Source organism: Seriola aureovittata, chromosome 5 (genome assembly GCF_021018895.1).
Source record: "Seriola aureovittata isolate HTS-2021-v1 ecotype China chromosome 5, ASM2101889v1, whole genome shotgun sequence".
Classification (NCBI taxonomy): Eukaryota; Metazoa; Chordata; class Actinopteri; order Carangiformes; family Carangidae; genus Seriola; species Seriola aureovittata.
The window spans coordinates 30,529,856-30,542,265 of record NC_079368.1 but is presented as its reverse complement, the minus strand read 5'-3'; the positions used below and the strand labels follow the sequence as shown (position 1 = coordinate 30,542,265).

The following is a 12,410-nucleotide window of genomic DNA, read 5'->3' as shown; positions in this document are numbered from 1 at the left end:
CTTTGCTGGGAGGACATTTTTGTAACTGGACCTCTTTGAATTGTAATTGAATACCCCTGGTATAGACTATAGTATTTAGTTGTGATGATGATGATGTAACTACAGATTCATCAGCTCGTTCTTCATGACGACTCCTGACTGATTGAAAGAGAATGAATCTATATCTAATGAAGCTTCAGGAGACAAACAGATGTTTCCACCTCGGGCTGGATCTCGGTCAGCGACAGGAACTTTTACTCGGTCCTTCCCCGTAAGTTGACATGAGGCGTTCAGGGACTAAAGTCCACGCTGGACTCAGTTAATAAATCAAACCATTCCTGGTCCATTATAAACACGTCTACAGGACCAGAACCTGGACTGGACATCAGAACCACAGCTGGTGTTTCTGAACAATATTGAATGATTTTTTCTTTAATTTTTAGCCTGGAGCTAGCCTTGTGTTTACATGGACTAACCTGCATAGCTGGTGGGAGTGGCCTGTCAGCTCTCCTCTCTGATCTGATTGGCTTAGGAAATTTTTTTTAATAAACCTGGATACACCACGTGTCTTTAATACAGAGAGCATTACATGACGTGATGATGAAGGTGATGATGAAGGTGTGGGGTGATGATGATGACGATGATGAAGGTGTGGGGTGATGATGATGAAGATGATGATTAAGGTGTTGGGTGATGATGATGAAGGTGTGGGGTGACGATAATGAAGATGACGATGAAGGTGATGATGAAGATGAGGGGACAGGAGGATCTGACTGATAGAATAAATAATGAAAATGTGGGAACTGATTAATTCATTTCAGCTGTGTTAATGTCAGGTGTGACGTCAGTGCAGGTTTGGAGAGAGGAGCCTGAATCTATGAAATGATTTATTTATGTAGATAAACAATGAACATTTTAATATGTTAAGATCAAGGTGAGAATATGGAGCAGGCAGAAGTCCTCCTGTGGAGCCTGGAGAGAGTCATCCAACAAGAGAAGAAGAAGAAGAGAGAAAAAGAGGGGGAAGAAAATGAGAAGAAAAGAAAGCGAGCGAAGAATAAGATGAAAAGAAGAAGGAAACAGGCAAAAGCGAATAAGAAAAAAAGGAAAAAAAGAAGATCGAGCGTCTCGATGAGCAGACAGAACTAACCGCACACCGAACACATCGAGCGGCCGCTGCTGCAAATAAACCGGGGAAACCGTGAAGAGCCGCCGGCTAACGGAAGAGCTGATCCCGGCAGCTTACCGACAGGATGGTCGGTCTACAGTTGAAGAAGTGACGTGACCAGGTGAGCTGCAGCTTTAGGTTCAGCTTTAGTGTTCATGTGACTGAACTGTGATGGCTAACGGCTGCTAAAAGTGAGCCTGATGCTAACGGCTGCTAAAAGTGAGCCTGATGCTAACGGCTGCTAACAGTGAGCCTGATGCTAACGGCTGCTAAAAGTGAGCCTGAGGCTAACGGCTGCTAACAGTGAGCCTGATGCTAACGGCTGCTAATAGTGAGCCTGCTGCTAACGGCTGCTAAAAGTGAGCCTGATGCTAACGGCTGCTAAAAGTGAGCCTGATGCTAACGGCTGCTAACAGTGAGCCTGATGCTAACGGCTTCTAAAAGTGAGCCTAAGGCTAACGGCTGCTAACAGTGAGCCTGATGCTAACGGCTGCTAATAGTGAGCCTGATGCTAACGGCTGCTAACCCTGTGTGTTCATCCGGACCACAGCTGTGTAAGCCCGGTGTTCATGGACAGGTAGACCAGGTCCTGGGCTGCGGTGGAAAAGTCAGAATGACCTCCTCTCTGACCTCGTCTCCTCGACCTCCATGGAAAACGTCCTGAGGTCAAAGACGTGAAGGGGAAAGAATGTGACTGAACTCACACTGAGATTTATTCAGACTGACTTTATTTCTAACACCTGGAGGATCAATCCTCCTTTAACCACAGAAACAACCAGGATGAAATGTTGAAACAAGAAAACATGAAAGACAAACTGACAAAGTTGAGTCAGTAAAATAATAATTAAATAGAAATAATGAGCTGAGAATAAATGATATTCAGACAGAAGTTTATAGTTTCCTGATGTTTCTATTTGGTGCAACAACATTAATGTATAGACTATAGTATTTAGTTGTGATGATGATGATGTAACTACAGATTCATCAGCTCGTTCTTCATGACGACTCCTGACTGATTGAAAGAGACTGAATCTATATCTAATGAAGCTTCAGGAGACAAACGGATGTTTCCACCTCGGCCTGGGTCTCGGTCAGCGACAGGAACTTTTACTCGGTCCTTCCCCGTAAGTTGACATGAGGCGTTCAGGGACTAAAGTCCACGCTGGACTCAGTTAATAAATCAAACCATTCCTGGTCCATTATAAACACGTCTACAGGACCAGAACCTGGACTGGACATCAGAACCACAGCTGGTGTTTCTGAACAATATTGAATCATTTTTTCTTTAATTTTCCAACAGTGACACGTTCTTTCTTTAAAGACCAGGGCGTCATGGTGCTGCAGCTTCCCCTGGTGGTGACAGCTCAGGTGGACCTGGTCCTGCTGCTCGTCTCCCTGCTGGCCCTCTGGACCAGACTGAGCCACCTCAGTTACCCCAACGCTGTGGTGTGAGTGTGTTTGTTTTATACACCTGAGCCTCATAAAGCCATTGACATCAAACTGCACTTTAAAAACTCTGTCTATTGATGCGTTCAGGAACACTCAGACATCTCTGCTCTGTGTTTGTGTGTGTGTGTGTGTGTGTGTGTGTGTGTGTGTGTGTGTGTGTGTGTGTGTGTGTGTGTGTGTGTGTGTGTGTGTGTGTGTGTGTGTGTGTGTGTGTAGGTTTGATGAAGTGTATTATGGTCAGTTTGTGTCTCTCTACATGAAGAGAGTTTTCTTCATTGATGACAGTGGGCCACCGCTCGGTCACATGATCCTGGCCCTCGGAGGTAAGTTACCATAACACCACATTTGATGTCACATGTACCATATTTAATTTCCATGATAAATTTATATAACTGATGTGTGTGTGTGTGTTGCAGCCTACTTGGGAGGATTCGATGGAAACTTTGTGTGGAACAGAATCGGAGCAGGTAGAAACACCGAACTGTATCCGGTTCAAACCAGTTAATCTCTGGTTCAAGTTTAAAACATTCATTCACTGTGACTGTTTACTTTTTCATAAACACCAACCTCTGTAAAACCACCATGAAACAGAATTGAAATGAGATTAAACTAGTCGAGTGTCCCAGCAGTGTGTGTGTGTTTTGTTGTGCAGAGTATCCCAGCAGTGTGTGTGTGTGTTTTGTTGTACAGAGTATCCCAGCAGTGTGAGTGTGTTTTGTTGTACAGAGTATCCCAGCAGTGTGAGTGTGTTTTGTTGTGCAGAGTATCCCAGCAGTGTGTGTGTGTTTTGTTGTACAGAGTATCCCAGCAGTGTGAGTGTGTGGAGTCTGCGGTTGCTGCCGGCGGTGTGTGGAGCTCTCTGTGTTCCTCTGGTTTACCTGTTGACTCTGGAGCTGAGGTTCTCTCACCTGTCGGCTCTGGGAGCTGCAGTGCTGCTGCTGCTGGGTGAGTGTTCCTCATCGTTGTTATAACAACACGTCACAATAACAGGCGTTAGTTGTTTCTATAGAGACAAAGGCTGGTTCAGTATCTGTGATGTCAATGTTAGGTCACGTGGTGTCAGCCTGAGGGTGTGTCAAAAGGTATGTGGCGTTCAGGGACCAGGACTACTGTGGACTGATCTGCCTCCCTTTGATGCCTGAAACCAGGTTGAACCAGGTAAATCCATCGTACCTGATGTTCTGGGCTTTAATTGGTGTTTTCCAGAGAACTCTCTGATCGTCCAATCACGGTTCATGTTACTGGAGTCTGTCCTCATCTTCTTCGTGCTGTTGGCCTTCTTCTCCTACCTGCGTTTCCACAACGCTCCTAACAGGTGAGAATGACCTCTGACCTGTAACCTCCGGAGGTGAATGCAGTGTAGACAATCTATGGAGAGTTGTTGTCATGACAACCAGCTGTCTGCTCCCCCTCAGCTCCTGGTCCAGGTACAGCTGGCTGCTGGTCTGCGGAGCATCCTGTGCTGCAGCCGTCGGGTAAGACACTGATCTGATCTGAGACTGAAGGACGAGACGTCACAGTCAGTCTGATTCAAGTGTTTGTGTGTGTGTGATGTCAGGATCAAGTACATGGGTGTGTTCTCCTACCTGCTGCTGCTGGGCGTGGCCTCTCTGCACACCTGGAACCTGATTGGAGACCGAACTGTCAGTCATGTGAGTCCAGGTTCAAACTGAAACTCACCTGATCACACTTGCTTCAACTTAACCTGTGTGTGTGTGTGTGTGTGTGTGTGTAGCTCAGTGTGTGTGTACAGTGTGTGTGTAGGTTTGTGTGTCTGCTGGTGGTTCCTGTCCTCCTCTATGTGTTCTGGTTCTACGTTCACCTGAGTGTCCTGAACCGCAGCGGACCACATGACCAACTGATGAGCTCCGCCTTCCAAGCCAGTCTGCAGGTACACACACACACACACACACACACACACACACACACACACACACAGGTTCTAGTGGTCCTTGACTCTAGAGACCACTGAGAGGTTCCAGCACTAATTTAACAGGTTCTATGGATCATGTATCGTCAGCGAGGTTCTGTATTCAGATGGTTCTACTGGTTCTAGAGGTTCTCGACTGTAAATGTAGATTTTGGGCAGAGACTGAAACTGTTCTCCACCTGTGAGATATTGTAACATCACAACTCTTTGTAATGATTGATTGATTGATTGATTGATTGATTGATCGGCGGTGTCTCTGTCTTCAGGGTGGTCTCTCCAGAATCACTCAGGGTCAGCCTCTGGAAGTCGCCTATGGCAGTCAGGTGACTTTAAGAAGCTCCGCCTCCCAGCCAATCCCCTGCTGGCTCCACTCACACAAAGCCAACTACCCAATCAGGTGCTGCCAGCTCACACCGACCAACAGCCAATCACAGACCTCTCAGGTAGAGCTTGACTGGTGTGACTGTTTTTACCTGTGTGTGTGTTCAGGTATGAAAATGGGCGGGGCAGCTCCCACCAGCAGCAGGTCACTTGTTATCCCTTCAAAGATGTCAACAACTGGTGGATCATCAAAGACCCAGGCAGGTAGGTCACCTGTCTGTCCCGGGGCATGCTGGGAGGCGTAGTCCCTGTCTCACCTGTCTCTCTGTCTCAGACAGAGGCTGGTGGTCGGCAGTCCTCCTCGACCTGTCCGTCATGGTGACGTCATCCAGCTGGTTCATGGGATGACCTCGCGCTTTCTTAACAGGTAACCGGGTGAACAGGTGCACGGGTCACCTCGGGTGTTCTGTTTGACGGACAACACCTGAGGTACTGCAGCGAGTGGAGCAAAGTTGTTGTGTGTTTCAGTCACGACGTTGCAGCTCCCATGAGTCCTCACGCACAGGAAGTCTCAGGTTACATCGACTTCAACGTTTCCATGGCGGCTCAGAACCTGTGGAGAGTGGTGAGGAGATGATGTCATCAGTCAGCTCTGTCACTGTTCATGTCATGTAACTTATTAACACCTGAGGCAAACGTGTGTGTGTGTGTGTGTGTGTGTGTGTGCGTGCGTGCGTGCGTGTGTGTTCAGGATATCTCTAACAGGGAGGCGGAGTCAGAGGTGTGGAAGACAATCCTATCTGAGGTTCGATTGGTCCACGTCAACACCTCGGCTGTCCTCAAGGTGCGGACAGGAAGTGACGCAAATGACAAACCTGAGCTAGACATCCTTATAAGAACATGATAACCTGTGTGTGTGTGTGTGTGTGTGTGTGTGTGTGTGTGTGTGCCTGTGTGTGTGTGTGTGCCTGTGTGTGTGTGTGCCTGTGTGTGTGCCTGTGTGTGTGTGCCTGTGTGTGTGTGTGCCTGTGTGTGTGTGTGTGTGTGTGTTGTGTGTGTGTGTGTGTGCCTGTGTGTGTGTGCCTGTGTGTGTGTGTGTGTGTGTGTGTGTGTGCCTGTGTGTGTGTGTGTGTGTGTGTGTGCCTGTGTGTGTGTGTGTGTGTGTGTGTGTGTGTGTGTGCCTGTGTGTGTGTGCCTGTGTGTGTGTGCCTGTGTGTGTGTGTGTGTGTGTGTGTGTGTGTGCCTGTGTGTGTGTGTGTGTGTGTGTGTGTGCCTGTGTGTGTGTGTGCCTGTGTGTGTGTGTGTGCCTGTGTGTGTGTGTGCCTGCCTGTGTGTGTGTGCCTGTGTGTGTGTGTGTGTGTGTGTGTGTGTGTGTGTGCCTGTGTGTGTGTGCCTGTGTGTGTGTGCCTGTGTGTGTGTGTGTGTGTGTGTGTGTGTGCCTGTGTGTGTGCGTGTGTGCGTGTGTGTGTGTGCGTGTGTGTGTGTGTGCCTGTGTGTGTGTGCCTGTGTGTGTGTGTGTGTGCCTGTGTGTGCCTGTGTGTGTGTGTGCCTGTGTGTGTGTGTGTGCCTGTGTGTGCCTGTGTGTGTGTGCCTGTGTGTGTGTGTGTGCCTGTGTGTGTGTGTGTGTGTGTGTGTAGCTGAGTGGTGTGTCTCTTCCAGACTGGGGTTTCCGTCAGTTGGAGGTCGTAGCAGAGAAACTGTTTAAAGGTCACAGCAGCAGTTTGGGCTGGACAGTGGAGGAACACCGATATGGAACCAGTATGTCCCTGACCTCCGAGCTGACAACTCTAAACACACATTCTTTGGTTCTGTTGGACCTGTAGCTTTCAGAGAAGTCCTGATCCGAGCTCTGCTCTTAACGAGCTCCAGATGTTGATCGTTTGAATTTAACGAGCTGTGATCAGCTGATCGATTCGCTCTGTTGTAGACAGATGTCACAGTGATGTGTCTTCAGTCACAAACAATCATTGTCAGAGTCCAGTCAGCAGCTCGTTAACCAACAGACTGAAGTTTCACATCAATTAACATTAATGAGCTGCAGGTGCTGATGTCACGTTGGGAAAACTGAACCAAGAATCCAGGAACCAGATCCAGAACATCTGACTGTGTGTGTGTGTGTGTGTGTGTGTGTGTGTGTGTGTGTGTGTGTGTGTGTGTGTGTGTGTGTGTGTGTGTGTGTGTGTGTGTGTGTGTGTGTGTAGGTCAGGAGCAGAAGGAGAGGGAGGCGGAGCTTCATTCTCCAACTCACATCGATGTCGACAGAAAATTTTCTTTCTGGGCAAAATTTTTAGAGCTACAGGTCAGTGAATGCATCATCACTATATTATCCAATCAGATCACTTGTTTATCTCAATGTTTATGTTACAGTTACATTCTTTTTGTTCTGTTTTTTAAATTTGAACACATAAGAAGAAGATGGCGCGTTGCAATGTCATTTTGTCACCATGGAAACAGAGTAATGAAGTTGTGTTGTGATGTCACGACAGTGGAAGATGCTGACGGTGAAACAGGAAGACTCTGAACACAAATACAGCTCCTCCCCCTTAGAGTGGATCACCATGGAAACCAACATCGCATACTGGCTGCACTCGTCCACCAACGTAACACACACACACACACACACACACACACACACACACACACACACACACACACACACACACACACACACACAGTGGTGTGTGGAGGAGAGTTGGGTGAAGTCTTTGTAAATGTCTCAGGCTCAGATCCATCTGATTGGTAACCCGGTGTCTTGGGGCGTGGCCAACCTCAGCCTGCTGGCCTATCAGCTGCTGGCAGCTGTCTACCTGGTGAGGAGGAGGCGGGGCTTCAAAGACCTACCTGATGGTACACACATCATTTGCCAGTCGGGGGGGGGGTCTCTGATGATCATGCAAGCCTTTATGTATGACTAGTGATAATTGTGTGTGTGTGTGTGTGTGTGTGTGTGTGTGTGTGTGTGTGTGTGTGTCTGTGTCTCCAGGTGCGTGGGGGCAGTTTGTGTGTCTGGGGGGGGTGTGTGTTGGGGGCTGGCTCGTGAACTTCGTTCCCTTCCTGCTGATGGAGAAAACTCTCTTCCTGTATCACTACCTGCCCGCCCTCTGCTACCTGTACCTGCTGAGCCCCGCCCTGCTGGAGCACACACACACACACCTGCTCAGGTACACACCTGTTTTGTTAGATTGATATAAAAGCAGAAATAAAGAGCATCTATACCACCTTTTTAAATATTTACATTATGTAAGTTATATATTTACATCATATATGTTCTGTGGCTCCAGAACTCTGAGAACCAGTCACAGCTGATGTGTTGTCACGTGTTAATAAAGTTGTGTGAACTGTGTCTCCAGCAGTGTGACACACCAGCGAGCGCTGTGTTTGTGTGCGTCGGCCGTGCTGTTGTCGGTCTTCCTGTCGTATCGAACCTTCTGCCCTCTGACCTACGGCAGCCCCGAGCTCTCGGCCAATCAGCTGCAAGGACTCAGGTGGAGAGACACCTGGGACATCCTGTACCGCCGCCGCTAGAGACAGGGAGACAGACTGGTGACAGACAAGTGTCTCTCCTTGGAGCGGGTGTGTTTAATTTCCATATCATGATGAGGCAAACTGAGGTCCTCGGACCGCAGCATGAAGCCCCTCCCCCTGGTGATTGACAGGTGACATGCAGATTTAATGTTTCAATGTAAAAGTACAAAATAAAAACTCAGCAGTGAAACATGCTGCTTTTATTTTGTTAAGTTGTGTACCCAGACAGGTGGGGTCAGTGCTGGTCGCTGACACAGTCCGGCCGCTACACCCTCCCACTCAGAGAGCAGGTGTAGGGGCGTGGTGTGGCGTAGTGGTCTGAGCAGGCGCCCCATGTGTAGAGGCCCCAGTCCTCGCTGCAGTCGGCCCCGGCTCGAGTCCCGCATCAGACGGCCTTCACTGCAGGTCATGCCCCCCCTCTCTGTTTCCTGTTCCTGTACAATAAAGGCATAAACAGCCCAAAAAAATATACTTTAAAGGTGGTGTAACTCTGTGGAGGGGGAGGGTCTAAACACACAGGCGTTATGATGATTGTATTGATATCTTATTGATGTAACAGAACAGAGGTGCAGGCGAGTGGGCGGAGTCATCACACATCACATTCATGCCAGTTTGTGAAAATGATTAATTAATAAAAACTCTGCTGCATTTCTTCATTATTGAACATTTTTTTGTTTTCAGTATTTTTTAAAAATTACTGATTATAATCTGATTATAATTGCACCATAATCACTCAGGAAATACCTGCTGGAGCAACTCTTATAGAGAGATAGCAATTTTATTTCTGTCTGTTTCATTGAGAACCAGAGACTTGAGAATTAAAGAGCCACGTGTTGTCAGGAGGTGAAAAGAAGAAAAATATGACCTATAAGAACATTACTTCTTTTACAGAAACAAACTCTGATCTAAACTGTTTCACAGCTTTCTGCTGCAGATGAAAACTGAAGTGTTGATGTCCATATGGGAGATATGAGATAGAGAACGACCGAAGAGCAGGATGGACAGTGACTAAGTACATTTTCTTCAGTCTTGTACCCAAGAATATTAGTAATATAGAAGTATTTCTATGAGTATTATTCTTTTTGGAAAGCCACCACGCTTAAAGACAAATATTGTGCCTCTGACTCCACATCAAGGACTCTTACTTTGAAAGCTTTCAGTCAGTTGAATGAACTTCTTTGGAAAATGTCACAGACAACAGCAACTCGTTCACTGTGAGTCATGTTTGAACCTGTTACAGTCCGTAAAGTAAAACAAAACACATAGTAAGTAAAGTAGAATATATATATATATATATATGAGTAATACACGTCATGTGTGTCAGTGAATCCAGTGTTTCTAGCCAGCATGCATGACGTCGAGTCGGCGGTGCGCAGTGTGTAGTTGAACGCACCTATTAAACACGGGGTTGCCCTGGTTACCAGGGGCACTGGGATAGGGCTTTTGAATTGACTGTCTCTGTTTTCCCATAGTACATCCGGTCAGAGTTTTCTTTATTAATTACATTACATATTCAAAGTAAGGCCCAACATAATTAACAAAGACAGACAACAAATGCACAGTGCCAGGGTTATAATCAGAGTTTGACACAATCAAATACAAACTGAAAGTGGTATAGTAAGAAAGAAATATTTTTAAAAAGTATACTAAAAATGATATTATTTTAAATTTGGAGCACAGATTGAAGCTTTACTATTACATGAGGTAGATAATGTTCTGATATAGGACGCTGCTTCCTTCTTAAAAGTACAAGAGGGTTTCGTTTTTAACACCTTACATTTATGGATATAAAATTTGGCAAGTAATATGATGAGATTGCACAGAAAAAAATGTTTTCTAGATCTCTTGTATAATTTGTGAACCCAAACAATACATCCTGAAAACAAAGTAAAAAAGCATCATGGATAAAGTCCAAAATAAAGCGACAGATATCTTGCAACAGATTACGGGTGTGTTCACAAGTCTAAAACAGATGGAAGACAGTCTCCGGTTGCATGTCACAAAAACAGCAGTTTACGTCAATGTCTTTCTTGAATCTTACTATAAATGATTTGACAGGATGATCCTAAAAGAAATCTCTTTAACTTTGTTAACCAGTAGAAATCTGTTAGGAAGAGTCCATGTCTTGTCCCAGTCTATATCCTGAACAAGACCATTCCAGATTGCGATCACATAAGGAACAGAGATACAACTAGCCTGGAACAAGCTGTGGATATTCCTATTGTTTGTTCTCTTACAGGAAGCAGGCATAAAACAGTTTTCCAATAGGTGTGTCAACTGGATCAGGTGAAGGTGTCCCAGCAGAAGGTGGAAGAGGAGAACCCTTACAGAGCATGATAACACCTGATGGAATGGCATCAAAGGCAATAGCAAATTGTTTGGGGCTCACAGGAACCTTAAAATGATAGAGAAATTCTTGGTAACTGAACATCTTATCTTCCTTATTGAAAAGTTGACTCACCAATACAATACCGTTGTTGAACCAAAAAACTAGTGATTTCTTTTTGTAACACACACCCTTGTTGCTGTATAAATGATCTATTTGGAGAAAAATTGTGCTTATAAATAAGTGCTTGCTTATGGAAATTGGAGCGAGAGACTGGAACCCGAGACCATGTGACCTGATCTGATGGGAACTGATCACTGGAGAAAACAGCGAATCATCGAGCGGAAACAGCGGCAGGACCGGAAGTAAGGGCAGGGGAAGAGAATAAAAAGCGAACCTGTGGAGCTGCGGTTTTTTGTGATGTTTGTGAGTTTAGACGGACAGACAGACAGGCAGATGATCAGACAGACAGGCAGACAGACGGGTAGATGGCGGATTAAACCCAGTCTCTGTCGCGTTTGACCCGGGTCTCGATCTGAACGGTGGGACACAGCCGGAGAAGCGATCCCGCCGCACAGCCTGCTGGGTAATATGTTAACGACAGAGCTGCGTTGATTGGTGCTCCGCGGCGCGTGCAGGCAGAGAGTAGAGACACAGTAGACACAAATAAAGACAAACTGGTGGAATACCGAAGGAGGACGCACACGAGAGGAGACGGAAACTGCCGAAGGTTCACAGGTACTGTAGTACTTCAGTGTAGTACTGTTACTGCTCAATGTAGTACTGGTACTGCGCACTGTAGTACTGTTACTGCTCACTGTAGTACTGTTACTGCTCACTGTAGTACTGTTACTGCTCAGTGTAATACTGGTACTGCTCACTGTAGTACTTCAGTGTAGTACTGTTACTGCTCAGTGTAGTACTGTTACTGCTCAGTGTAGTACTGTTACTGCTCAGTGTAGTACTGTTACTGCTCAGTGTAGTACTGTTACTGCTCAGTGTAGTACTGTTACTGCTCACTGTAGTACTGTTACTGCTCAGTGTAGTACTGGTACTGCTCAGTGTAGTACTGTTACTGCTCAGTGTAGTACTGTTACTGCTCAGTGTAGTACTGTTACTGCTCACTGTAGTACTGTTACTGCTCAGTGTAGTACTGTTACTGCTCACTGTAGTACTGTTACTGCTCACTGTAGTACTTCAGTGTAGTACTGGTACTGCTCAGTGTAGTACTTCAGTGTAGTGCTGGTACTGCTCACTTTAGTACTGGTACTGCTCACTGTAGTACTTCAGTGTAGTACTGGTACTGCTCAGTGTAGTACTGGTACTGCTCACTGTAGTACTTCAGTGTAGTACTGGTACTGCTCAGTGTAGTACTGGTACTGCAGTACCTCATGTATTGACATTCAGAACTGAAAAGAAAATACTCGTCATGTGGGTTTAAAAAGAATCGGTCTTTGATGGTGAGACTTCTGACTGTGACACGGACCAACAGTTAAATATGAAGGTGTGTGTGTGTGTGTGTGTGTGTGTGTGTGTGTGTGTGTGTGTGTCCACAGACATGTCTGTGTCTCTGTCAGAAGAGAGAGACAGGATCCAGCGACAGGTGGAGGAGCTGGAACAGAGTCTGTCTGTAACACACAATGAACTGGAGCTGCTGAGCAGTGAGACAGGTACCTGTCTTTCTCTCTACCTTTCTGTGTCTCTACCTCTCT

At 46.3% G+C, this 12,410-nt stretch overlaps 2 protein-coding genes across 8 annotated transcripts in view; both read left to right on the top strand.

The window, feature by feature from the left end:
* Positions 1–82: 82 nt before the first annotated feature.
* On the top strand, positions 83–9,028 carry pomt1 (protein-O-mannosyltransferase 1). Of its 4 annotated transcripts, none has more exons than XM_056376213.1 (20): positions 83–1,268; positions 2,469–2,595; positions 2,813–2,919; positions 3,013–3,063; positions 3,395–3,541; positions 3,803–3,911; positions 4,012–4,071; positions 4,155–4,248; positions 4,332–4,487; positions 4,793–4,923; positions 5,016–5,111; positions 5,182–5,274; positions 5,376–5,472; positions 5,599–5,691; positions 6,485–6,605; positions 7,049–7,146; positions 7,334–7,447; positions 7,568–7,694; positions 7,831–8,008; positions 8,198–9,028. In XM_056376213.1, exons 2-20 carry the CDS (start codon positions 2,480–2,482, stop codon positions 8,370–8,372), a joined length of 2,163 nt encoding a protein of 720 aa, XP_056232188.1. In that variant the 5' UTR covers positions 83–1,268; positions 2,469–2,479; the 3' UTR covers positions 8,373–9,028. The 4 variants fall into 4 exon arrangements, with proteins under 4 accessions (XP_056232188.1, XP_056232189.1, XP_056232187.1 ...); XM_056376214.1 differs by having other exon boundaries at positions 2,448–2,595; positions 8,201–9,028; XM_056376212.1 differs by having other exon boundaries at positions 2,448–2,595.
* A 2,032-nt stretch (positions 9,029–11,060) lies between these two features.
* snapc4 (small nuclear RNA activating complex, polypeptide 4) overlaps positions 11,061–12,410 on the top strand; it is a 14,119-nt gene continuing 12,769 nt past the window's right edge. For all 4 annotated transcript variants that reach the window (XM_056377237.1, XM_056377236.1, XM_056377235.1 and 1 more), the window contains exons 1-2: positions 11,061–11,436; positions 12,255–12,368. In XM_056377237.1, the coding sequence (XP_056233212.1) occupies positions 12,257–12,368 (112 nt within the window). In that variant the 5' untranslated portion in view covers positions 11,061–11,436; positions 12,255–12,256. The remainder of the gene's footprint in view (positions 11,437–12,254; positions 12,369–12,410) is intronic.